General features: G+C 41.4%; 1 protein-coding gene across 3 annotated transcripts in view; it reads right to left on the bottom strand.

Moving 5' to 3' along the window:
* Positions 1 to 10,164: 10,164 nt before the first annotated feature.
* The window catches only part of ttyh3a (tweety family member 3a), a 19,160-nt gene continuing 3,246 nt past the window's right edge, over positions 10,165 to 26,078 (bottom strand). For 2 of the 3 annotated variants that reach the window (XM_054760647.1, XM_054760646.1), the window contains exons 3-16: positions 24,821 to 24,990; positions 23,277 to 23,388; positions 22,965 to 23,185; positions 22,434 to 22,529; positions 21,137 to 21,209; positions 20,988 to 21,063; positions 18,772 to 18,827; positions 18,192 to 18,284; positions 17,163 to 17,255; positions 16,514 to 16,650; positions 15,640 to 15,813; positions 14,135 to 14,210; positions 13,590 to 13,694; positions 10,165 to 11,352 (exon numbers count right to left, since the gene is read on the bottom strand). In XM_054760647.1, coding sequence (XP_054616622.1) covers positions 13,614 to 13,694; positions 14,135 to 14,210; positions 15,640 to 15,813; positions 16,514 to 16,650; positions 17,163 to 17,255; positions 18,192 to 18,284; positions 18,772 to 18,827; positions 20,988 to 21,063; positions 21,137 to 21,209; positions 22,434 to 22,529; positions 22,965 to 23,185; positions 23,277 to 23,388; positions 24,821 to 24,990 — 1,458 coding nt within the window. In that variant the 3' untranslated portion in view covers positions 10,165 to 11,352; positions 13,590 to 13,613. The remainder of the gene's footprint in view (positions 11,353 to 13,589; positions 13,695 to 14,134; positions 14,211 to 15,639; positions 15,814 to 16,513; positions 16,651 to 17,162; positions 17,256 to 18,191; positions 18,285 to 18,771; positions 18,828 to 20,987; positions 21,064 to 21,136; positions 21,210 to 22,433; positions 22,530 to 22,964; positions 23,186 to 23,276; positions 23,389 to 24,820; positions 24,991 to 26,078) is intronic. The other variant, XM_054760648.1, reaches the window with a different exon arrangement.

The following is a 26,078-nucleotide window of genomic DNA, read 5'->3' as shown; positions in this document are numbered from 1 at the left end:
TTTTTGGCACATAAATCTATACTTCACACATTCTTTTTTTGTGCTTTTTTTTTTCCTTTTTTTGAAATTATTTAACATTATTTAACAATTTTTTTTTTAACAATGCATGTTAACAAATATTTCTGTCAATACGCCAGTTTTTTTTGGGGGGGGGAGGGGGGGGTTGTTTTACTTTTTGCAAAAGCATCGTGGCCATTCATGCAAATTTGCCGATGACGTGATTATGTCATCAGCCCACCTCCACCACACATAGATTGCAGTCCTGTGGGAAACACAGTATAGGGTTGATTAAAAAAGTTAAAAATAGTTTTTGCATTTTATGGCAATATGGCCAAAATAATCACTTTGAATAGAATTTTTTTTTTTGGCATTTTTAAGTACTTTTGGTACAATGCGTGAATCAGTTTTCTGCATTAATGAATCCAATTTGAATGAAATACGGTGATGTTTTTGTGTCATTTTCTACCAGATTCTTTCCAAAGAGAATGCAATACCCAGTAGAATTAAATACATACTTATTGTACATATCATATTGTATATAGATTACAGTTTAATCACATTAAGGACCATAGTAACATAATTGTTTTGCACAAAAGTATATGCAGAAAAATGTCTTTATTTATGGTACTTGTTACCTTAAAAAAACATGTTTTATCAACATTATTTTTAGAAGTAATTGAAATCTTTCAAATGTTTCTTTTTTGGAATAAAACGTCACTTTTTTATATGACAGCGACAACCTCTTTTCCCTTTCAATATTTTTCAGATTTAATACAGAGTAGTGTTTTCATTGCAAAAATAAAATGGATACATAAACTTGCATTTAATTATCGTTGCAGTGTTTCTTTCAAAAGAATCGTTTCTGTTTGCGCTCGTCTTGACTGTTCCTGCCGACTCTCCCTGCCCTTTCTCTGCAGTATGGACCAGCAGATCTTTCAGCTATTTATTGCTCAGAAACAATGTAGTGCGCGTGATGGGCTTATTTATTGTATCCTAGAAATTGTGCCGAGCAATAAGACGAGGCAAAATAATATGCAGATGTAAGCTGATCCTTAGGCTTGACAGATATGGGACTCTACAGACTTTTAAAAGAAAGTTTTCCTGGATTGTGGTTGGTGCTTTACCGTTTGTTTACCGTATAAAACCACCACTGACTGTATGAACCCAAGGCGGAATGCCAATGCAAAGACTCAGATGTGGGAGGTCTTCCTCGTGTGGCGAGCATGGGAACGTGCATAATTGCAACAGCAAACGTTGGTCTAGCAGCAAAGACTTGTAATTACATGTAATAATTGCCTGCTGTGAAGTCAAAGTGGTGCACAGATGTGACAGTGTGCTGTGTGGGAAGGATGCTGAGGAATTATTATACGATATCCCTCTGGTTCATGAACTGGAGGAGGGGGTGGGAAGGGGGAATAACTGTACCCCTTAAGGCAGGGGTAGGGAACCTATGGCTCGGGAGCCAGATGTGGCTCTTTTGATGCCTGCATCTGGCTCTCAAACATGTCTTAAAACGATAAAAATGTATTTTTGTTTTTTTGTTCGCTGACCTTTTATTGTACATTACAGAAATCACAGTGTTAAAAATAACACTCAAAATATAAAACTTTGTTATGCATTTTAGTCCATCCATCCATTTTCTACCACAATGCGGGTGGCCAGAGCCAGTGCCAGCTGTCCTTCCAATATTTTCCAGGTCAAACACCAAAATTCGATTATCACTGGATAATGCGGTAGCCTATTCGTGGTAGCCTATTCGCATGAACTTCCCTTCCTTAAATCAAATAGTCAGATCGCTAATTCTGGAAAAAGAAAAAGATACGGAGTACGGTGCAAAAGCACGCAGCACCAGAAGTCGCATTAATGGTAAGAAGTAATTTATTTATTATTGGATTGCTTCAGTGTAACAATGTTAATAAAAAGAATAACTTTAGAGGTCCTCCTTAAAAATGCCCACATTTACTTGTACTCAATGTTAAAAAATATTATATGGCTCTCAAGGAAATCCATTTTAAAATATGTGGCTTTTATGGCTCTCTTAGCCAAAAAGGTTCCCGACCCCTGCCTTAAGGCCTCTTAAAAATGAAGTTACACTTCTATATTGGGTACCAAATGGTAAAAATGTAGTACATGAAATATTTTCAACAACATCACGTGATCATAGATATAAATATAACGTTTTTGTTTTCATGTCCTTTATGTCATAAGAACCTTTGATTTTTTTTTTTTTTTTAATGGGGCAAAACACAGAATATTTGGGACGAGGTTATTACAGCCTTGACTTGCTGATAATCGATAAAAACATTGGTCTTGATGCATTATCATCATTAGATGTAATAAAAGCTCATTTAAAGAATAACATCTTGTTACCCTTACTTCCCAAAAAAGCCCCAGTCATAAAAGTGTAATCAAATTTAACGTAGTATATTTTTTTCATTCTCGGCACGTAAATCCTTTCAACAACTTCACACATTCTGTTTTTCTTTTTGAAAATGATTTATGTATTTTTTCGGCCTTAGCAAGAACGCAAAATATGCAATATTTTCCAAATATGGGGTGCAAAGCGAAACATTTGAGATGAGATTATTACAGCCTTGATGAGGTCGATAATTTGGATGAAATAAGAGCTCATTAAAAAACTTTTTTTACACTTAGTACACAAATTGGCCCCAGTCATGAAAGTGTAATAGAATTTAATGAATTTTTTTTTTCAATCTCAGCACGGAAGTCTTTTCAACAACACATTGTTATTTTTGTTTTATTATTATTTAAAATATTTATTATTATTATTTATAGGATTTTAAGGCCCCAGGAAAAACAAAAAAATATGCAAGTGGTTGCAAAGTGGAATATTTGGGATGAAATTATTACAGCCTTGTCTAGGTCAATAATTGCTAATGTTATATATACTTATTATTTTTTTTATAAATGTTTAATCAATCAAAAAATATGCAGTTATGATGTGAGTCATTCCATTCCATTTTCTTCCACTTATCCGGTCTCAGTAAGGAAGCCCAGACTTCTCGGTCCCCGGCCAGCTCATCCAGTTCCACCAGGAGGAAACCAAGGACGAGGACAGCCTCAACACCTCGGCTGCGCTATGAAATTCTGTCGGTGACTAAGGGCAGCCTTGGCGGAGGCCAAGGTTCCCCAGGCTCGTCTTACTGCTGGCAATGTGAACCAGGCTCCTGCTCCAGTTGTACAAGGACCAAATAGCACGTACTAGCATGCCGCCAAACTCTCTCTCATGTACCCTCAGGGCCATGTTGTCCCATGTACAGGTGAGGTGCGGTCCCTCCTTTTGCTCTTGATCATAAGGTCTTCTGAATCACTCTTTTTCTGGCCTGCCACCTATGACCTGGGCATATAGCCCCGGACAACATACAGCAGCTCCTAGGATCACTCGGGCACTCAAACCCTTCCACCATGATTCACAGAGGAGATGGGAGTCAATGGGGCCAAATCGTTGGATGGATAAATCCAATAGAGGAGATCACATTTTAAAATGAACTATCATCTATGTCTAGTCTAATCATCTATGAGGGTACACATGCTGGGCGTTCCCACGAGGGACTGAGGCAAGAGAGGACGATTTGGTCGCTGAATAAAATGGTCATCGACTCACCCATCACCATGACGCGAGAAGATGATGGATGTCCGACACAAAGCGCTTTATCTCCATTCCACATCCCTGCAAGGCAAAGAGCGTCATGAGGATTTACGGTGGGAATGTTCGTCTTCCATGCACGAGTTTGTTTTTCTTGACTTTCCACACACTCGCAAAAAAAAAAAAAACCCTCTTAAGCTGAAGACTATCACTGTGTGAATGCCGGGAATGTTGTTGTACATAACAAACATGGCGCGTAATAGCATCGCCACTTAACAACGGACAAAAGTCATTCGAAGCTCAAACGTGCACCTCATTCAAGACGCGTGTGCTATTATTTTCATCAACGGAAACACTTATCACTACCCAAATATTGGACTTTTCTACGAGAATATCCAAGGCAAGAAAAGCAGTAATGGTCACAATACTGTAGTGTCCTCAATACTGTAGTGTACACACACGTGCTGGTGGTCAGTCTCCGAAAGGTTTGTGCCAAATTTTGCCGTCATTCGACGCAACACCCTAAAGCGGCAGTGGGTGTTTAATGGAGTGCGCTGAGCTGTGTGAGAAATTTCAAGTCAGGCGGACTTATAAGGTTTAATAACAGCATGGCAGCCTTTTGTGTGCAGCGGTTCAGGAGGAGAATACACAGAAAACGCCTGGACAAGCGTGCCATGAGTGTGTTAATTGACTGATTGCAAGACAAACACACAGGTGTGCATACTGGCACCTCCCGTTATTGAACGCTCATAAGGAACCTGTGAAGTTTGTCAGCTCCGTAAAGTCTTGTTTACGACTGAATCAAAGCAAAAGTTAACAGCAGGTATAATGGTCCATGGGTGTGTGTGTGTGTGTGGGTGAAGTGTACATGGCAGCCAGTGAGGGACATTCCTCAGATTTCAAGGGATTAGTCAGACGGCGTCCACTGGCATATTGTCTTCATGACTTCCCTCCACCACGTCCAATTAAGCGTCAGCATTGTGTGCAGGATCAGACATGGGACAGCAACTGGCAGAGAGGTCTTGATCCTTCTCAAGTCCTCACACAAGAGGGACTCCAGCCTAATCCTGCTATCACGTGTCACCACTGGGACTTGAACTTTGTAGTGGGCAACACTAAACCTGTTGAGAGTCCAGTGTGCACAAGAATACCCTTTTTTTTTTCTTACCGTTACGATTAAAATTGTAATTTTCATCTAACAAATATTTTTAATACATACTGTATGAAGTTTTGTTTATAACTTGAGCAATAATAATATCATTTCATTATACTTTTGTTGTTTTTGTTTCGTAAAGATAACGTGCATTAAAACTTGTGTCAGGTTGCCTCTCATGGCTTACAGTACTGTGTTGTGTGGTTATGATTTAATTAAAGTGGTTCGTGCATTTTATTATATTATTTAACAAAAAACAAAATCCAAAATCATTATTAACAGTATAATGATTAATATTATAATTTAATTAATTAAGGATTTTACAGCAAATAATAATACAATGCGTAAGTGATAATCGAATACAGAAATGTCAATTTTGTTTTTCTTACTGGTAATTAATTAATAATTGTAAATAATTGTACAAAAAATGCCAACTCATTATTACTATTTGTAAAATGTACACTACTACTTTCCCCCCACTTTCTTGTATTTTTTGTTGCACAAAAACATTTTCACTACACCATTTTTTATGTGTTGATCATAACTATAGTCATATTATAGACAACTTCTTCTGTTTCTGAATATATTTATGCATAAATTCTCCAAAACATAAGAACCTGTTTAATTAGCTGTTGTTACCATTATTATTTCTACGTTTAAAATGTACAATCCATTTTTTCCCCCTTTTTACACAAAAGTGCACTAAACATTTCCACAAAAAAATCATACAAAAAATACTGATGATAATAATCATAATATTAAATGTATTATAAATATCTTAAACAGAAGCTACAAAAAAATCCTTTAAGAAAAACTATAAAAATTCCCCAAAACACGCTACATTTTGCATAACTTTGTTATGTTATCATTACTGCTATTTTTAATATAGTATACTCATTTTAATGCTGTATATTGCTTTTTCCCTCCTTTTAACTGATAAAATGAGATTGTGGCGTGTGGTGTGTGTTGGGAAATAAGAGAGTAAAGGGCAAATAGCTTTAGAAAGCCATGAAACATCCTCATGAGCAGTCGCATGCGTTCTCTCTGCTTGTATGCTAACTGCACAGCTCCATAAATCCTTCACTGCATGCATGCTCCCTCTGACTGGTGTGGCTGACGTGTATAAAGGACGAGGTGAAGTGTTAATAACGTGACGCCGCCACAACCACTGACAAACTACCCCCCCCTTCTAAAAAGCCATCCAGGATGCAGCTGCCTCCTTGTGAGCAGACAACAATAGAATAGCATCACTGTGACACACACAAAGCAGAGGGCCTTCAATGCTGTTTGCTTGCTTATTTCTCATCAATCACAACTGCTGTTTGCTTTCTAACACAAGACAATTAGAGGTCGACAATGTCATTTATTTAACTATTGTCTGCCACTTCAAAGACAGCGACCATACACATCTTATCTGAAGTCTTCCATCGGACATTTTTGGGGCACTCAAACCAAAAAGGAAAGATTCGATAGGTGCATTGAGATATGTACTCTATGTCGTCCATTTTTGCTGTTACAGCCCACTTGCATTGGGGCTGAGAGGTGCAATGACACACCGGAACCAGAAGATGGCGCTGTGGTGAAAAAAAACTTGCCGTGTGTGTTAATACTCACATTAGAATGGCCATTACTGCCACCTGCGGGACTGGGAGTGGAACAGCATCGCCTGGGCGGCCACGATCTGTAAAATTAGATAACCAACCCATCAAATTTCGACAAAAGATAAAAGACGGAGATTGTGAAATGTATTTGTCCATTTTGCTTGCATTATCGCAAATTACTATGCATATGACAATAAAACTCTTGAATCTTGAATTAGAGGAGTGACCCACCAGATGGAGCTGTCGCTACTGCCACCTAAAGGACTGGAGTGGAACACCATTGTTCATCCATGGGATTCTAGAAAGATTACATAACAGAGTCCTCTGAAACACACATTTGCAGAGAAACTACAACACTTTGAGGCAGATCCAACAGAAGAAGCTATAGTTTTGCAATACCGCCACCTACAAGACTGGAGTAGAAAAACTAAATTTGGTAGTAGGATTCTGCAAAAAAATACATGAAAGATTTCATTCAAGCTTTCTGCATTTGTACATAGAAAACAAGGGAGAACCAACAACATTTTGTTGCAAATCCAGCAGATATGGTGTTGCATTACTGCCACCTACTGGACTAAAGTGGAAAATCATTGTTTGCTGGTGCAATTTTGTAAAAAATGCGATAGATTCCTGTAAAGTCTTTGTGCATTTGTACATGACAGAAAAAAAAGAGAGAACCTGCTCAATTTTGGTGCAGATCCAGCAGATGAAGCTACAGTTTTGCAATACCACCACCTGCGGGACTGGAGTGGAACAGCATAATTTGCTACATTTATAGCTGGAAAGAAAAGAGAACCCACAACATTTTTGTCGATTAGTAGCCCGACTAAATTTTGGTGCTGATTCAGCAGTTAGAGCTGCAATTTTGCAAAACAGCCACCTACAGGACTAGCTTGGAACATCGTTTGCTAGTGCAATTCTGGAAAAAAAAAAAAAAAAAAAGTGAGACAGATTCCTATAAAATCTTTGTGCATTTGTACATGACAGAAAAAAGGGAGAACCTAAAAGGTTTTGGTGCGGATCCTGCAGATAAAGGTGGAATTTTGCACTAATGCCATCTACCGAGCTGGACTGGAACTAGTTTGCTAGAAGGATTCTGCACAAAATACATGGCAGATTGCTTCAAAACTTGCATTTGTAAGTGTAAAAAAAAGGGCCAACCATCAACCTTTTAGTGCAGATCCAACAAATAAAGCTGTGGTTTTGCATGACCGCCGTCTACAGGACACGAGGGGAATAGCATAGTTTGCCAGTAAGATTCCTACAAAATATTTGCTTTGACATTGTACCTGGAAATAAAAGGGAGAACCAACAAAACAGCAGATATGGTTTTGCACGACTGCCGCCTAATGGACCAGAGTGAAAGAGCATTGTTTGCTAGTGGAATTTTGTATAAAAAAAATATGTGATATATTCCTATAAAATCTATGTGCATTTGTGTGTAAGGAAAAAATGAGAACCTACTAAATTTTGGTGCAGATCCAGTAAATAAAGCTGCAATTTTGCATTACCGCCATCTACAGGACTGCAGTGGAACAGCATGGTTTGCTAGTGGGATTGTGCAGAAACATAGATTCCTACAAAACAGGTTTTTGAGTTTGTACGTGAGTACAAATTAGTAGTAATTGTTCTGCCTTGTGTTATTCAAGTTTTAATGGTGTTGCACTGAAGAAAAAGGGAACTCGTGATCAGAGAAGGAGGTTTGGAAGGCAAGGATGCTACCAAGTAAAAAAAAAGGAGGCTATGTTGAATAGCAATAGAAGCGTCCTTGTTAGTCTCTCAATGCTTTTCATGCTGCAGCTGCCCAGTCTGGCGTCACGAGCAAAGCAGCTGGCGCTCAGCCCGGACAGACCCAGGAAGTGTCCGCCAACAGAGGAGAGGTCCAGGGAGGTGCTGGTGTCTGCAACACCCCCACCTCCAAAACCATTGAGCTCTTTTGCAGCAAAGCTTTAGTGACGCATTCCTCCAGTCCCAGCAACAAGAAAGCTAATTCAATTTCCTCGACAGCGAGAGACCGTGTGAAATTTCATTTGCATGTGCGCTTGCTCTCTGCAGACGACGGCTGATAACGTCCCTCTGTAGCCATTAACACCCCCCCCCCGGGGCCGCCATGCTTTGTTTGTTTCCAGCCTTGTTTAGCAAGCCTGGGCAATCAACAGCAGGGGAGATGATGTCATCAAAACGTATTTTTGCTGTTTGCTTTCCAACACGTGGCTTGTGCTCTCATGTATGAGATCCATTAAACACTACCAACACTATTTCAGTATGGATAGAAAACCTGTTTACGAGCTTTTAAATATGACTTTTAACATTATGAGAGCCCTCTGGACATGAAGTAACACCCCTTATTATATATTATTACACAATATAGGCTACATAATAACAGAAAATAAGACATATAACACACAAATATGACATAATATACTCACACGTTAGCATTTTGAGAGTTCCTTGTGTTTTTACTTCCTGTCTAATTGTCTAATCAATGGAACATTACTGACACCTAGTGACCAGTGTAGAATACGACATGTCATGTCAATGGATCTCCTGAATGCCTTATATTTGTATTTTAGTCTGTTTAACAGTTTTATGCTTAAAAATGCTTACTTTAGGCAAAACTATGTAAAATTTGCTTAATTGTGCAATTTTTTTGAGTAATAATAGGTCGTATTCAATAGGTCTTGTCAAAATTGCCCCCCAGCCGTGGGGGTGGCCACCCTTGGTCACTCTTCGGCCACTCCGCCACTGATGACTTACTGCCAATTTTGTTTTGCGTTTTACGTTTTGCTTGAAAGCGGCCATGTTTTTTCACCAATTTTAGTCCACACGAGTTGTTCGGTCCCCTAAAGGTGTGTTCCAAAATTTCGTGATCTTTTGTAGCGTGCATGTGAAGAATTTGACATTTAGTCTTACTTTTAGGCTTACTTTTACTTTACTTTTAGGCAGGTTTGATGTTATATGAAACCACCTTCCCTTCCCCTCCCATCCAACACGAAGCAGCACAGCAGCAGCAGCTGGTTGGCAGCATGCGGAAAGCTGACAGAACCAGGCGGAGGTTCTGGCGCTGACTTTGACCTCGACGCCAGCTCGAGGTTAGACACGTAACACCTGCTTTGTCCTTCACTCACACACACAAAGCGAACTGTATTCAAAACTGCAAACAGGCTCTGATGTGCGGGTCGATACTGAAATGTCGACACTTCAGATACCGGGTCGTCATCCTCTTATTAAATTGATTCTTTAATCCGAATGTCGATACTTCACTCATTTGAGGTAATGTGTGAAACGTCTCGTCTGTTGAAACGATGACCGATTGCGAAGAGCCATGTGTGAATAAAGTTTTCATATGTAATAGGAGTTCTTAATATTTTACTTTTTAATTGTTTAAAATGCCACATTCACATGCCGTCCTCTATTTCTTCTGTTATTATACTGTATCTGTCACATTAGCTTGGCTATACTGTCCTGTAAATCGCACAACTACCTAAATATACTTCAGTTTTAACTGCAGAATTTATTTCAATTAAGTATATATTAAATGAATAAATTAACACATTAATTAAATGTCTTGTATTCTTTATGCTGTGATATCAAATACAGTACTTTTAAAAATGTATCAGACACATTAAGGGAATTTGCACAAGACTCCGTATCGGATCGGAAACGAAATCAGTGGTATCGCACATCCCTAGAGACTATTCAACAAAGTGAATATTAACTAATAAGCTTCACCCAAGAGGACGTAATGCAGTGTTGCTATGCTGCCATCTGGCGCCTGCTTGTGCAATTACACCCAGAGGAACTACAGTTAAAATTGGTTTAATTTTGAAAACACACCATTCAAGCTCATAACCACAGTTTTTTTTTTACAACTTTGAGATCACATAACTGTATAAAACCTGATTAAAAATAAAAACAAATATTATTCACATTAATAAAGAAGCAACATTTGGTGCTTGCTTAAAATCAAATACAAAAAGCAAGAAAATCAGTCAAATTTAAAAGAAAAATTAAGTTTGTCCTAACTCAATAATTCAACAATGACACACAAAGAAAAGACGGCCAACGAAAAAAAAAAAACAGTCTAATTTTTACAAAAACATAAAACATACAGAAAAAAAAAAATCAGGCTCGTTTAAGACATTTAAAAAAAAGGTTTTGATTGGCACCATCTGCACCCTCGCGTAAACATCTCGTAGTCATCTATTTGTTAGAAATGCTAAAACACATTTGTGAGACGCTGCCATTACCAACGCAAAAGCTTTGAAACTCTACCACAACAACAAAAAAGAAAAAATAAATGCGGATTTCACATAAGTGTCTTTTCTGCTGCTGCGTTGTTGTAGCCGCCTTTGCTGTTGCTGAGCAGATTTGTGTTCATTGTGGTGAGCAGGTTTGAAGACGGCAAGGCAAATAATAATGAAATGGAAAGTCTGGATACTGTAAAAAAAAGTTCCGCTGTCCAGTAGTTTGGAAAAGTCTCAAGTTTTCATGGTTGATTCCCTCCTTTGATTTACACCTTCATCCTTCCTCTCATGTGCTGCTTTGTTTCTTTGCAATGCAGCCCGTCAGATCCTCCCAATTCACAGCTTTGTGGCTGGTCAGCGCCACAGGAAATGTCCGAAAAAACCTCCCAACCCAAAATCACTCCATTTCAGACTTGTAAAAACATGCAAGTTGTGCAGGATGACTGGTCCCAAACACCAGAAATAAGACAACGTATCAAAGCAATATGATATCATGTACACTAAGTACACATCCAGTAAGAGGAGTGATTCTGCATAAAGTTGCCAGAAAAAGGGGAACAGTGAAGCAAGAGTGATCCAAAGATGCTGGGAGAGTAACGACGACAGAGAGAAGAAGGCAAAGTGACTTTTAAAAAAGTGTGACAGCCATTGGAGGTCCAGTTCCGGCTAGTTTGATGATGGCGGGATGTTTGGGGGCTCCGGTCGGCTGTTAGCGAGGTACTTTGCCCGCATGCTGGAGGTGTACTGTGTGTGAGAATGAGAGGGGATGATGAAATAATGGACAGAATAAATAAACAAGTTATTCTCTGCAGGATATTCACAAAGCTTTCAAAAGGAGGAGAAAAGGTCTGCATGGCTTTGGAGGGACATACACACACGAAGTCACACATGCATGGGTCACTTTTCAAACTGAACACTAGGGGGTGCAAAAGCCTACTGAGCCAAACACAAAAGCAGGACCACAGAGGATAAGTAGTAGTGCATACAGTACAAGTCGAAAGCTCGGACACACTTTTCTATGTTATTCAATGAGATCATGTGTCTACTGTACATCTTTTAAAAGTAACATTTTCCAAAACAACATTTCAAAAAAGCAATCATGCTTTTATTTTCTTCCGTTATAGTCACTTCTACCTGCTCATCTCCACCATTGCCTAATCTTCATTCAAGTAGTTCTAGTCATGTTAAAAACATAATTAAAAGGGCAGTTTGTAGCTGTAGAAGATATTTTCCACCACAAAAATTGTGACACTTATATAATCTTGACGGTACTCAGCTTAGTACTCGGTACTCAGTTAAACCTTGGTGTAACTTAAGTGGACAGTTTTAGTGAAGTTTTGACATTGTGCTTCACACACAAATAGCCTTTTAAAGCCCGAAAACACAAACATTTGAGAACAAGAGAAATGCAGTTTCTAATGAAAACACTGAAAACTGTTGTTGCGAAAAAACAGATAAATAACAAAACAAGAAAAAAGCATTTGCTACACTGTCTCTGCATCCAGCACAGTGTTTCTTGACCAAGTGACATCACCCTCTACTGGCCTAGCATGCATATTACAACAGTTCCAGGTGTTTTTGCAGGTCAATTAGGTTTTTGCAAGGTGAATCTTTGTCAAAAGACAAAAAACACACACACACACAAAAATAATGGTTGCTGTTTTTACCAGGTTGTCATGCAAATGTTCCATTGTTACTGCTGACTTTACATGATGCTCCTCCTTCAATACTATATAGCCGTTGGTATTCTCATTAAGTTGGTGCAACTTTGATGAGTCGGTGGACATGAAACTGTACAACAATATCGGCGTTTCAAGTTTTAATGCAAACACTGAAAACGATATCTGCTAAAAACTAGTGATGGGTCTGTGAACATCGACACGTCGGCGCAGGTGTTGAGCTCAAAGAGCGAAACCCCGTGTCGGTGTGTGTATCGCTTTAAGAAAAAGTAACGTGACCGACACAGTTGCTGTTTCGCCTTCTATGTGGCGCCAAAGTGTGTTTATAAGGAAGCGAGTCTGACTTCTGTCATCGGGATACAACATCTCAGCAATAAGAACAAATCTTTTGAAGCACAATTCTTCCATTGAATCCAGTGAGACATGGATCCTTCTTCCGGTGGAAGGATCGGACTCGCACCTTCTGAATTCCAAGGACGAATACGTACCACTATACTATCATACTATATGTGTGTGTGATGTGTCACGGCAGCAATGCGCATCCTTTAAGATCCAGCAGGTGTCAGTATTGAGCAATACTGCGACACAGCACCGACGCAGTGTCCGTACTCTTTGGGTAATGTGCCGCAACGCTTCACGAGGCCTCATCTACCCATCACTACAAAAAACTTATGACAAGTTCAGTCTGGGCATGTGCAAGTACGCTTCTAGTCAAATGTTTGAAGACAACTTCTCATTCAGTAGCATGAGAAAGTGGGTCTGGGACTGCCTGTCATAATGAAAACCGTAATAGTGGCCACGGTGTTTTTGCAGTGTTTATACGTCTCTTATCTACAGTGTACATTTACTACACTGCTTCTTCGTCCAACAGTATAAAAAAGTGCCATTGCCATCTGCAGGCCTGGCATGCACATAACAACATGTGGACTTTTAGAACATTTTGAGCCGTTTTTCCAGCTACCTGTGCGAATGTACTCTTGTTATTGATGACTCAGTTTTTGCATGTGGCTTGTCCATGAATGCTAATCAAGTGAACATAACTTTACTGACTGAATCCAAAGAAAGACGACAAAACCACAAGGATCAGTGAGCCTTGGGGTAGTTCCACATGTCCCCCCCAGGACGTGAGAGGGGTTGCAGGAGGGTAACATGCAGCCCGGGGGGCTGCAGGCAACAAACAAATCGGGAGGGTGCGTTGAGCTGGGTCTTGGGAGGTTGCAATTGAGGGGAGGAGCGGGTCTGGGGGATAACAGGCCAACAGGTGGGGTACGGGGGGGAGGGTGGTTAGTGTTGTTGTTGTACCTGTTAGCATAGCAGACCAGAAGGTTACCAAAACGACCTCGAGCTCTCCGAAGGCTTTAACTGCCAGCTGTGGCCGCTGTTAGTGTGGGCGGGAGTCAAATACAACTGGACGGATTGGCGAAGGGGTCGGAGCGGGAGAGAAAAAGATGACAAGAGAGTATAGAGAAGAAATGTGAAGCAGCAGTGTCCAGGTTAGACACATGAGGCAACGAGGGGAGAGGGGGGCAGGAGTTTAGACTGGAGAGATGGGGGTGGGTGGTGTTAGATGTGGGATGGCTGGCGCTAATAAGACCAGCTGGAAACTGTCAGCTTTTCCAAACGATGTAGTGTTACATACTGTAATAATACCTGCCAGAGAGGGCGCTCATTTTACTGTAAACTGCTTGGCAGATTTTTCCGGATCAGGGTTCTCCAGCCACGTTTACACCGAGTGAAAAAGGTCCCAAAATAATCTGCCGTGGTGATTTAGGGCTCCGCACTCAATTGAACGGCTCGGAGAAACGTGGCTAAATGTGCCAGGAGAGTGTTTGTCGGTTGGAACTCACCGAGGGGGGAGGAGACTCTCGTCCAATCAGGGGTGTGTTCTCGCAGCGGGAGTTGGGGAAGTTGGCATTCTGGGCCCTACAGAAGACAATTGCACAGAGATATCAGTAAAAATATGAGCAGTGTTGCCACAGTTACCTTGAAAAAGTGATTAGTTACTTTACTGATTATTTTATTTTAAAAGTAATTAAGCTTTAGTTGCATCTCTCCACTTCTGCTTACTGATTATTCGTGTCCACATTTCATCGTTTTCTCATTATGCCTTTTGCTCAATTTTTTTACCATTTTTTCTGTTTGCTGAATTTTGTTGTTGCAGTGTGCCTCAGGCTGTGCAATGAGCCATGGATGGTCCCTGGGCTGCACTTTAGGCACACCCTCCTTTTGCGGCTTTTCATTGGGGTTTGGTGTATGGCGTCAGCTCTGTATGCAAACCACACTCTTTCAGGCTTAATGGCAGCCATAACGGTGCGCATCGCCACAGCGCGAAGATTTTTTTTGGAGGTGGATGTCACGCAACACTTATTTATTGCTTGTGGGGTGAGGAGGCATGCCGGTATGGCATGTGCTGACACCTCTGGCCGGGCTGTGGGGACTGAGCTCAGGCCTCAAGCTGGTGGCGTGCTTGCCGGTTGAGTGGCGAGGCATACTAGCATGTTCAGTGGTCAAAATACGTGCCTGTTGGGTCACTCTGCGGGAGAAGAGGGCACTGATGTGATAATGCATTAATTTTTTGGAATATTTTCACGATCTACTGGCAAAGTTGCAAAGATCGACAGGTTGGCGATCCCTGCTCAAAATAATGGCTGTATTTCCATCTACAAAATGGCCATCTCTCTCAACCTGACATTGTGTTACGTGCTGTGTGCTGCAACATGGGAGTTGTCCTCATGCTGAAAACGTGACTTGCCGCATGCGTGACATCACTCCCTGAGACGCAAGACAAAAAGCATATAAAGTACTGAATATTTTTAGTACGGAAAATAACAAAAATAGTAACACTGGGATAAGTAACTTTTTAATCTGATAGTAATGCTTTAGATTACTCGTTACTGAAAAAAGTAGTCATTTTAGAGTCACTGGATACAACCCATTGAAAAGAAACATTCGCAGCATTTAAATATGGAGAGTGGTGGTAGTGGTCGCTCCCACTGACCCCATCACTCATGAGAGTTTCAGGCAGGGCTGTCCAAATGTATGCTAGTGAGGATGCTAATTAAATTAAATCATACATTTAAACAGATGCATGTTATGTTGGTTTTGACAACCTACTGCAAAAATGCTAGTCAAAGATCCTCCATATGATAGAAGCAGTCTTGTTTTTAAGGACCTACTTAAACACACAGTCCCCAACATTCCTCTCAATGTGACAGGAGCGTTATGCCGTTATGACGAAACTACAGCAAAAAAGGTTGCCAAGTTTTGGAATGACTCGCAAACCTTTAGGGTTCCACATGCATCTCTGCTGGAGAGGGAAGTTGATTTAGTAGTTGACAAATGGAAGTCTTACATGTATTCCGTGACAGGGGCGTTGCTGACTGTGTGTGCAGCGGCTGGGATGGACGCCTCGCTGCCGTAGCTGCTGCCACAGCTGTAGAGGCTGGGCATGTGCACACGGTACAAGTTGTCGTGGTTATGCGTCCCGCCGCGACCCAATGAGCCATCGTCGCTATCCTCGTCCGCCCTGCAAAGACAGTACAGACACCGTGAGCCAGCAGAGGGAGCCCCTGCTCTGTTTTTGAGAACAAAAATGACAGGAATATAGCAACAGTGCCATGTGGTCATGCTTGCTGGCATCACTGGCTGCAGCGGGAGAGAATTTTAAAGTTTAAAAAACACAGAGTTAGCAGTTAAACACATACAACACTGGATTTGCATTGCATCATTAAAACAGCCTTGCAGGGACCACTGAGCAGACCAGGCTCTAACAGGAAGCTCCAGCTGTGATGAAACAGACGAACACCCTCCCTTCATGGGTTCGGAGGGTTCCCTTAATTACGTGACAGACTTTCCTGTGAAAAGTATGCAACGAGCTGCTTGGGCAAGACATCAGAGTAAATTCACCTTCCCCCTGTGGGAGATGACATCAACTCTGGCAGTAGCTGTGACAGATTTAGGCCGACGCTTTACCATTTAGCATGGGGGGAGGAAACGAGCACTACTTGAGGACACAGCTGGTGTATTACGGAAGTGAATGTTTGAGAGTCAAAAAAAAAAAAAAAAAAAATCTTCCATGTCTAAAAAAGCCCTTGGAATAAATGTTGTGAAGCCATGATTAATTGATAGGCTTGTCCTCATAAATCATTCATAGCTGTACACACACACCAGCGTGCCAATAAAACCTTTAAAAAGCTTTGACGACTGCAGTTTGAGGGCTTGCTTACCGCTTGCTGTGCCAGGTGTGAGGCACGCTGCAGACAATGGAGCTGAACATGAGGGCCGTCACAAAGGAGAAGAGAACCAGGTAGATGAGGCCCTCAAGCCCATCGTAGCACAGCCCCGTCACGGCCTGGACGTAGTCCTGCAAAATGGAGCCATGCATGGCAGGGATAAAGAACAGACTAAGAATGATAATACAGGATGCAGGAGTTTCTAGTTTAACATTACATGGCTTCTGTGATTCAAACTAGGTCAAAGCGTTGAGCTCACAGTTGGCGCACGCACCACACACACAGGAAGCAGCACATTTTCTCCAACATCCAAAAAGCACCGCAACGCTCCCCCCCACTTTTCCGAGGATATCCATCCTCTATGCATGGCTTGGTAATGGGGGAAATGCTTGAAGGAGAAGTCAAGGCAGAAAGAAAGAAAGGCTGCACATGGGCACTTGGAATTTGGATGCAACTAAAGCAAGTCCTCACAGTTGACAGGAAGTCCCGTGCATGAGTGTTAAAGACAAGTGGAGTCAGCTGCGTGGAAGAAAGGTGCCTTTTATGTAACTTTAGCACTGCACTGCGCTGATGTCACAATGCATCAGCGCCCGCCTGGCCACCTTTTCCTTGCGAGCAAAGAAGAAATGTCTCCGCGGCTCACCAAGTGCAGGCTGCGGCAGTCCACCAGGGCAGTAAGCTGATGAAGGCTAATCTCTGTGGTGTTCAGTATCCCCTGGATCTCCTCCAAACTTCCCTGGAAATTAATGAGACGGGAAAAAACTGAGTGGCCGTACCTACAGCGAACTAGATAGTAAACAATAGAAATGAGTAGTAATGGTGCAGCAGTATTCCCTCTCTGCATTGCGGTTCACCTTTTGCGGATTCTGTGTTTTAGCGGGTTTTTTGAAGTGCAATTTGCATTGTGTTGTGCGTCCATGTGGTGTATTTAGAGCGATCTATCGGTGCTCTGTTGTATGTGTCTGTTATTGCATTTACTACTGCTACTAGTAGAGGGTAGTGTATACTCACGTTGAAGATGTGTGCAGCTCCACCTTACGCTTTTATGAGCATATCCACCCCTCACTTAGCTGTCCGTAGCGCCGGAACACATTTCCAGTAACACACACAAGCTCAAGTCTTATTTATGTCTTAAATGCCTTATTTTCTGTTATTATGTCTACTATATTAGGTAATACAAGTGTAAAGGAGACTCTAGGGGTGTTATTCCATGTCTACAGGGCTCTAATAATGTTAAAAACCATATTTAGAATGTCAAACAAATTTTCTATGCTCCTACTACGAAAATATTCCATTTATAAATAAGGAATCCTACTTAATCCTACATAATGAACACTCACTGGGTCTGGAACCAATTAACCGTGATAAACAAGGAATTACTGTACTATCAATATTATGATGGAACTGTTTTATTTAACAGTGGTGCTGTTGTCGCCTGTGTAAAAATGTCTGCCGCTCACAAATGATTCCACCGGCTCAGCACATTTCTCTGTGAAATCAGCTCGTTTGTGCCCGTCAACACACAGGGAGGACAATAATGGAGCGCCGCATTGAGCGAAAGGCTAATGCAGCTAAATGGACATAATGCAAGGCCCCAGGTGCGCTGTGCTTCAATGCGTGTCATCAGAAATGAGGACAATGAGTACGTTAGTCTCAGTATGCTGAGACGTACCTGGGCTTGTCTGTATTCCCTGGTGGCCGATCGCAGCAGCTCCAGTACGTCGTCTTGCATCTCAACGAGTGCTTTGTGGCTCCCGGAAAGCTTCTGCAAGAGAGCATTAGTACTTAGCAGCCGGTACTTGTCGTCAATTTTTGTTTTCCGCTCATGTGAAACCATTCTGACAGTTTATAGATGCAAGATGGACACTGTAGGCACTATAGAATCTTTTTATTTACAGCAGTGTTGCTAATGATAGATGCTGGCAAGCACTCAGAAGCTTTGACTTATTCATGCAGTCAAACTATAGATTCTCTGCAAAAAAGGATGTCCCATTTCAGTGTAACGTCATTGGCTTGAAAACACACAGCGAGGCAATACAAAGGAAACTGTTGTATGATGGGATTGTTGTACTCGTGAATCTTGTCTGAGGCAGTGGAAGTGACTCACTGTGCCCACAAATTCACACAATATGCAGAGAATAATGTGTTTTTGATGCCGTAGTATCCATGTCGATCAGCAAACCACGTTGCGCTAGTCAGCTACAAGCCTGAAAGTAAAGCTTAAAGGCAAACACTTTTTATAAGCCACAGACCTGCTGGAAGGGGTTGGTTTGGTCCAAACTGCAACTCAGGTAGTATTTGAGGATGTCTGTGAATAAAACAGACAGAAGGGAAAAGATTAGCATATGTTAGGACTGTACCTTTGTACTATACTACATTTGCTAGTAAGGACTGATGGAGGAGGGCAGGTTTTATGGCATACTTCTACATTACATCATTGCTTTTCTGCCCATGATGCTGCCATTGATCCTGCATAGAAAGTCAAATGGATGGAATGGGATGAGAGCTAGAGCTGAGAAGAGTAATTGCTCCCAATAAACATCACATTTTGTTCTTTGAATATTAATGAGTTGAAGGACTGGGCTTCCAACAGGCATAATAAAAATAAATGGAAGGATGATTATAACAAACCAAAATGGTCGACTAACTTTTAGAGCACAGGTTCTTTGCAGCGACATGCGGTGAGGTTCATTCGTCTTTTTATGCTAATATAGGCTGCTCATGAAGAGGTTTTTTTTAAGTTAAAAAGTCTATTTTCAAATACTTCTTATGCACACATTTATTATTTTTTTTAACCGAAAACATTTTTGACCTTACTTTTTATTTGTACATGAAACACACTGAGTGGAGATGTGTTTTGTAAATAAAGTATAACGTAAATCAGGGGTCACCAACGTTTTTTCTTGCGAGAGCTACTTTTAGAAAATGAAAATGGCCACGAGCTACTTATTTTTGTAGAAATTATTTTCATACCTTATTTCAACCCAAACAGATCAAATATGCTTGTTTTACCAAAACATTCACAAAATGCTGGTATCCACAACTCACATTTTATGTTTCAGAATACTTTTCTTTCTTGTGTTCTCACATTATTAACTGAAAACCTGAATGAAAAGCAGGCTTGCGGGCACCTCATGTGGTCATGGGGGGCTACCTGGTGGCCGCGGACACCACGTTGGTGACGCCTGACGTAAATGTTGGCAGTCACATAAAACACAAAATAGCTCGCCACTTTTTTTTCCCCCACACGTACATTAAACTGTAACTGTGGAGAGGCACGGCTATATGGTGCACACGCAAGTGTCCGAGTGGTTACGTTGGTTTTGTCAGCCCAATACCCACGTACACACGCGTGCTGTGCACGAGCACACCCCAAATGTAACTGTCGAGGAACGATCACATTATAGTGCCCGCCACCCCAAAGCTGTAAACCTAGGGGAAACACTATATAAATGAGAATGCATGAAAAAGCATATTCATATAATTGCGCAAATAAAAAAACAAAGCAGAGTTCACGAGCTGAGCTGTAAGAAGAACAACAAATAACACACACACCCACACACACACCCACACACACACACACACACACACACACACACACAGAGTTGCGAGATAAAGTTTCCCAACGAGGCTGACTCATGAGAAAAGATATCGACCACATCTGTCAGTCCAGCTCTCAACGCAAACAGCCACAAGAGAATATCAAGAACAGCACATTTCTTCCAGTGAAACTTTTGTTTGTTTCTATGCTGCTAAACAAAACACAATAAAAAACATGAGGCAAACTGTGTATGGTTATTTGCTGTTTGTTCTGCCTCAGATTTCAACTTCTGAACAATGCTTTGGTTCTGGCTAAAGACGGAATCACATGATTGCTTGAAAGAATACTGCTTTGACACGGGCTGGGTGACACTGTCAATAAAAACTGACCCATTCCCTGCAGCTGTTGTCAAACAATTAGATTTTCGACCACAAGCAACTCGGGAGTATCTTGTAGAAATGATGAAAATGCTTGAATATTCATGGATTTTTCGCCTCTTAGCTGAGGGAGAAAAATAGAAAAATATCTTCTGATAATCTACTTTCACAACAGTGGAGTCTCTTCCTCCCCTCCATTCATCGTATTTGCCTCTACATAGGCCTCTCTATTAAAATGGCCTTTTTACAACCATGCCTGATCATTTGACCAATTACTAATACGAGCTTTAGTCTATAGAAGCTTCTGTTCAGCCTAAAATGGCATCCCGTTGCCCTGTGACACTGCTGGCAGACACTTTTAGGGGCTTTTTATGAGCGGCACACAATGGCCACTCTTTAGAACAATGCCCTCTCACTGCTGCACAATAATCATGGTATTGAGAGCAGTAAAAAGGGGGCGGAGACTCAGCTACTCACTCACGTGGAGAGGGGATCACAGCGAGAACACAACTCATCACAAAGAGGTGAGTGAGTGATTGAATAATAATACCTTGATTGATGACTCCATACTGGTCTGCCACTTGGGTGACGTATATGTTGGGAGCCACGCAAAAGTCACTGGCGGTCTAAAAGAGTTGGGGGGGCAATGTCAAAACAATAAAACACTGACTCTAAAATGTTTCAAAGGTGGACACCTACCACAGAGGCGGCCAACTCCAGACCCAGCGAGGCCCAACTGATCACCAGAGCCACCACACCAAACAAACACACCCTGTCAAGAGGAGAACCACACTATTGAAACTGTAAATTTAACACAGCATTAAAGAATGTACCGAGTACTGAATGTACTAAGTGTGTAAAACTACACTATCTAATGAGATGGAATACTGCTTTTATTATATATACAATCGCTTATTGCGGTTAATCGGTTCCAGACTCAACCTGCAAAGTAGGATTCCTTATTTCCAAAACAAATATTTTTGCCGTTACAGCATAGAAAACCTGTTTACAACCTTATAAATACAAGCTTTAACATTATTAGAGCCCTCTAGACATAAAATAACACCCCTATAGTCACCTTTTTACTCATATTACCCAATATAGTAGACATAAGAGAAAATAAGACATAAGACAGAATATAGACTCACACACACACATCAGCATTGCCTGGTCCGCTTATTATCAGCGACTTTGGGCTTGTTTTTTGTAAAGTTGCTTGCAAATTCCCAAGTTCCCTGTTGTTTGGGCTTGTTTCTCTTGCGAGACGTGGCAAATCTGACACATTTGATACGCTTACTATATGCTTATATAGTAATAATACTATACAGTATGTCTTCTGAATGCCTTATGTTTGTAGTTTACTTCATTCAGCCATTTTTATGCTTGAAAATGCTTTTGCAATGTTTTTGCAGTTTTTTTACTAATATGCCACAGTCAACCGTAAACAGTGAGAAACCGCAAAAAACATGATGTGAATGTTGAAATGCAGAGTGGCGAGGTATGACTGCACTTACGCAATTGACAACCATGTCAACATTATAATTCATGTATTATACACTGTGATATTGAGCCAAAAGAAAATGTACCCTTACAGCTTCCACATCTGGCTTTATTTTAAGATGTGCAACCAAGACTTCTTTTCTTTATTTTTATTTTTAACAAAGCTGTTTTCTGTAAAATGGTGGGTGTATACATGGGGCGGGCTCATCTAGCTCAGGAAATCATGAAAAGCTGCAACTTCAAAAGCGGTTTTGTGTTTGAGCACCTCTACTCTGAAAAGTGAGTGCGATGATGATGTTTGGTGCTTATAAACAGGCTCTAGGGACACATTCTACTGTTAGAACATTAATAATATGCATTATAGAGAACCTTTACATTGACAGGTGGAAACTTTTTGATTCATATTAGCGCTTGCGCAGTACAATTATACAGTACTTCATATCGCTGCCAGTGAGTATATGGGCAAGTTGCACGTCACGCCGTGGTAGTGACTCACCCAATTAGGGTCCCCTTGGAGTTGCGAATGAGGCCAAACAGCACCAGCAGACAAATGAGGACATCGTACAACAGCAGACCGAGGTAGCCCAGCCACCTGCGAGAGCAAAAAAACAAAACAAAATGTTTTTGCACTGTTTTTTCAGTGATGCTGCATAGAACCAGAGCAAACTGCACTGTTATGTACAAGGCAGATTAGTTACACAGAAGGGAAGGAGCCCCAGTAAAAGTGAAAGATAGCATCTGTGCTCATTATCTTAACCACAGTAAAACCTTGATGAGCAAAACGCCCACAAGACTCAATCGAATGAGACCAGTACAGCAGAAGAGCACTGCATCATCCTAGGAGGTGGGAACTCAGCTAGCTACATGACAGGGGAAAAAACACTCGAAACATCTCTCAGTAGGATGCAGTGATGATTACAAACACTGCATCAGCATTACTGTGTTGGAAGGGGCAGATTTTAGAATGCAGCTCTTGTATTGAAGCTCTGTGGGTGAACAGGGGTGCTTTCTGTGCAGTACGGCTCACCTGTACCAGTCATACAGCTCTATCCTGACAGCCAGCTCCTCCAGGGAGATGTCGGTGTTGTCCCAGAAGGGAATCTCCACCATCTGTCTGACCAGCTCGTCCAGCTGGCCCTGCAGCTTTTGGATGATGGACAGGGAGTCTGCATGTTGTGCGTACTGACCCTCGAGCTGCTGCAGCTTGTCATCTACCGTCTGGTTCAGCAACGACGTGCCGTTGGAAACCTGGAACCAGCGAGGGGACAATCATGGAGAGGAAATGAGAAACTTGGGATGGCTGAAAATTATGCAATACTTGGTTACAATGTGCCCTCACCAGCTTCTGCACACCAGTAACTGTGCGGTTTGCGTGGCGCAGGGAATACGTCAGCCGGTTCACTCCATCACAAGTCTCGCCGTTCCCATAGAAACCGACAGCAATGCCAGCGCTGAGGAGGACAAAAGAAATAAGAAAAGGGAGGAGAGACGGGCTGGGGGGGGGATTTGCTTAAAAAGACAAACGGAGGAGGGCAATGGGGAGCCGGGGGAGGAGGAGGCATGTGAACCCCACATTAACCCTGTCAGTTCAGACGCCACTTGACTGGGTTCCTTTTCTGCACCAGAACCATGGGAACACAGTGGAATGGACCCTACGTATGTGTGCCCCAAAGGCCACAGTACTGACAAAAGGCTGCGCTTTGTTGGGTTATCAGATCTTATGTGAAAAGAATGGCCTCAGGTTGCAGCAAAGTAGGAATGAAATATGATTTTCAGTATTTCTACGTGTCGAATTAGCGATGAATGCGAAAAAGAGTGGATATACAATATCAGGAAAAATAAGCCTCTAAAGTCACGCAACATTATGAAGTCAATGAGAATATGAGAGCTCAGTTCGGCAAGGCTCAATAAAGCTGTATGCTTTGATTTTTATTTGGCTTTTTTGTAACACGAGGAGCCTCAAGGCACATCAAGAACGCAAGACTGCAGCATCACCACACATGTCAGTTTGTTTTGGTATTTTCACATTTTACAGTGGTTAACTTCTTTTTACACTTGTGCGGCAAGTAAGACTGTGGAATAATGGGTACGACTTGCAGTTGCGCAACTTTAATCACTTTTATATTATAACACTGTGGTTAACTTCTTTTTACACTTGTATGACAATTGAGAATGGTAAAATGTTACTTAAAAAAATGCCTGTACGGTTATTAAATGGCATGATTTGGAAAAATCCCAGATGGATTAAAAAAATAAATTTTTGAGTGCTGAAAATTATATTTTAAGACATCCATTTAGACCAGAGTGTTTTTTTTAATCAAGTAGGATGATGACATGAGCACCACTTCAAGTTAGAGTCAGACCAGTCTAGTGGTGTTCAGCCAACAGTGCATCATTGTGTTTTTCCCCTCTTCCTGGACAGCTAATCTCTTCCTCTCACGTTCCACAGTATGAAAAGGAGGGGATGAGAGCCGTGTCACAGCAAAACATGACAGGGAACAACAATATGGAAGCTGTGGAAAGCATTGTTTTCATTTAAAAAAATCGCCATCTTCTAAATAGTCTGTTTTGACAAGTGATACTAAGCAGAACGTCTTTATTCCTATCAGTAACAACCAGACACACTGAGTGATTATGATGCACTTGGTGTCCTCATCAGGTCCCCAAAGCGCTGTCTTGTCTGGCTCTGAATCAACTATGATGGCTCTCTCGTGGCTCATAAACATATGGAAAGAAAACAGGAAACAAGTCCAGATGGTACGTTTGTCACACTGCACAACATTTAAGGTTACTACAATGTGCACGGTGTCGAATTTATTTGTTGTTCTGTACTGTGCTTCATTCTTTTCTAAAATCAGAGCTACCTGCATCCTGGTCACTCACCTGCACACAAGTGTGGCGATGATGACACACCAGGCAGTGCAGCAGCAGTCGGCCGACGACTGCTCTTCGTTTTTGTTGCTCCGGCAGCACAGCCAAATGGAGTAGAAGAGTAGGAAGAGGAGGTCCAGGGCCAGACAGGCCAGCGCCACACCTCCCAGTATCAGGATGGACTGCAGAAGAAGAGGGTGATGGAGACGTAATGGATACCATTATCGACAATGTGAGGATAATGGACGCCCTAGTTTAGAAGTGCCCTGGAGAGAAGCACCACTCAGTATGTTGTGTTCCCATTGGAGTGGATTAAAATGTATTTGGCTTGTGTCATTATTTACGTAAATATAAGACAACCCCTCTATGCCAAGACCAGACTGATTGATCAACAGTATCTTAAAATGATTCTCCTCGTTTGTTTGCTAACTTGATAACAACCTTTTAGCCAATTCTGTGTCACGGTCACATCTCTCCAGATGATCGGTGTGCATGTGTGAGTGATGGGAAGAAAAGCTCTGCACGTATAACTCTCTAGAGCCCCCATATACAAGACCACCAGTCTTTTCTAGGTAAAAACAAAAACACTTAATATGGTGATATTAGCATTGCTTTAATTTTAACTGCTGTAATATTCACTTATGACTACTTAGACTATGTCTCTCACATAGACACAGATGGAAACTCCATACCTCGAATAGACGCACGGTACTCTCTGTTGAGCAAATAAACATTAAAACACACTCTTACAACTTCCAGCAAACTTTATCTTTAGGATTTGGATATTCAATGTGATAAAATGTACATGTAACTATTCAAAGTTACCCAATATTGGGGGTGCACGATGTGACTAATTATGACGTCATAACGATAAATCCACGATAAAGCTACAATGAGGCGAGGTTACCCGTATTGTGCTGGTGGTGGGTTAGCGTGAGCAAAACAAGTTCTCCTTTTTTTGTGACGTGCTGCAAACAGCCTGTCATAACTTCTCCTGTAAACAAACATGTCGTTGATCGTGTGGGACTTCTCACTGTGTCAGAGGAAGACATATCGCCAAATGCTCCAAAAGCTCTGCAAACATTCCGCGATGAGGGGGGAAAAAAATATCACGCTTCAACACATCAAACCTTACCAACCACCTGAAATGACAGCATCGCTATGACGCCCTATCGCCGCAGCGTTTGAAAAATGCAGAAAACTTTGCCAGAGACGAATCGATGGCTAAAGCGGTCTGATTTCAACATGGAAGTGATGGCGCTGGATGATC

The sequence above is a fragment of the Dunckerocampus dactyliophorus genome, chromosome 18 (genome assembly GCF_027744805.1).
Source record: "Dunckerocampus dactyliophorus isolate RoL2022-P2 chromosome 18, RoL_Ddac_1.1, whole genome shotgun sequence".
Classification (NCBI taxonomy): domain Eukaryota; kingdom Metazoa; phylum Chordata; class Actinopteri; order Syngnathiformes; family Syngnathidae; genus Dunckerocampus; species Dunckerocampus dactyliophorus.
This window is presented reverse-complemented; position numbering and strand designations above follow the sequence as displayed.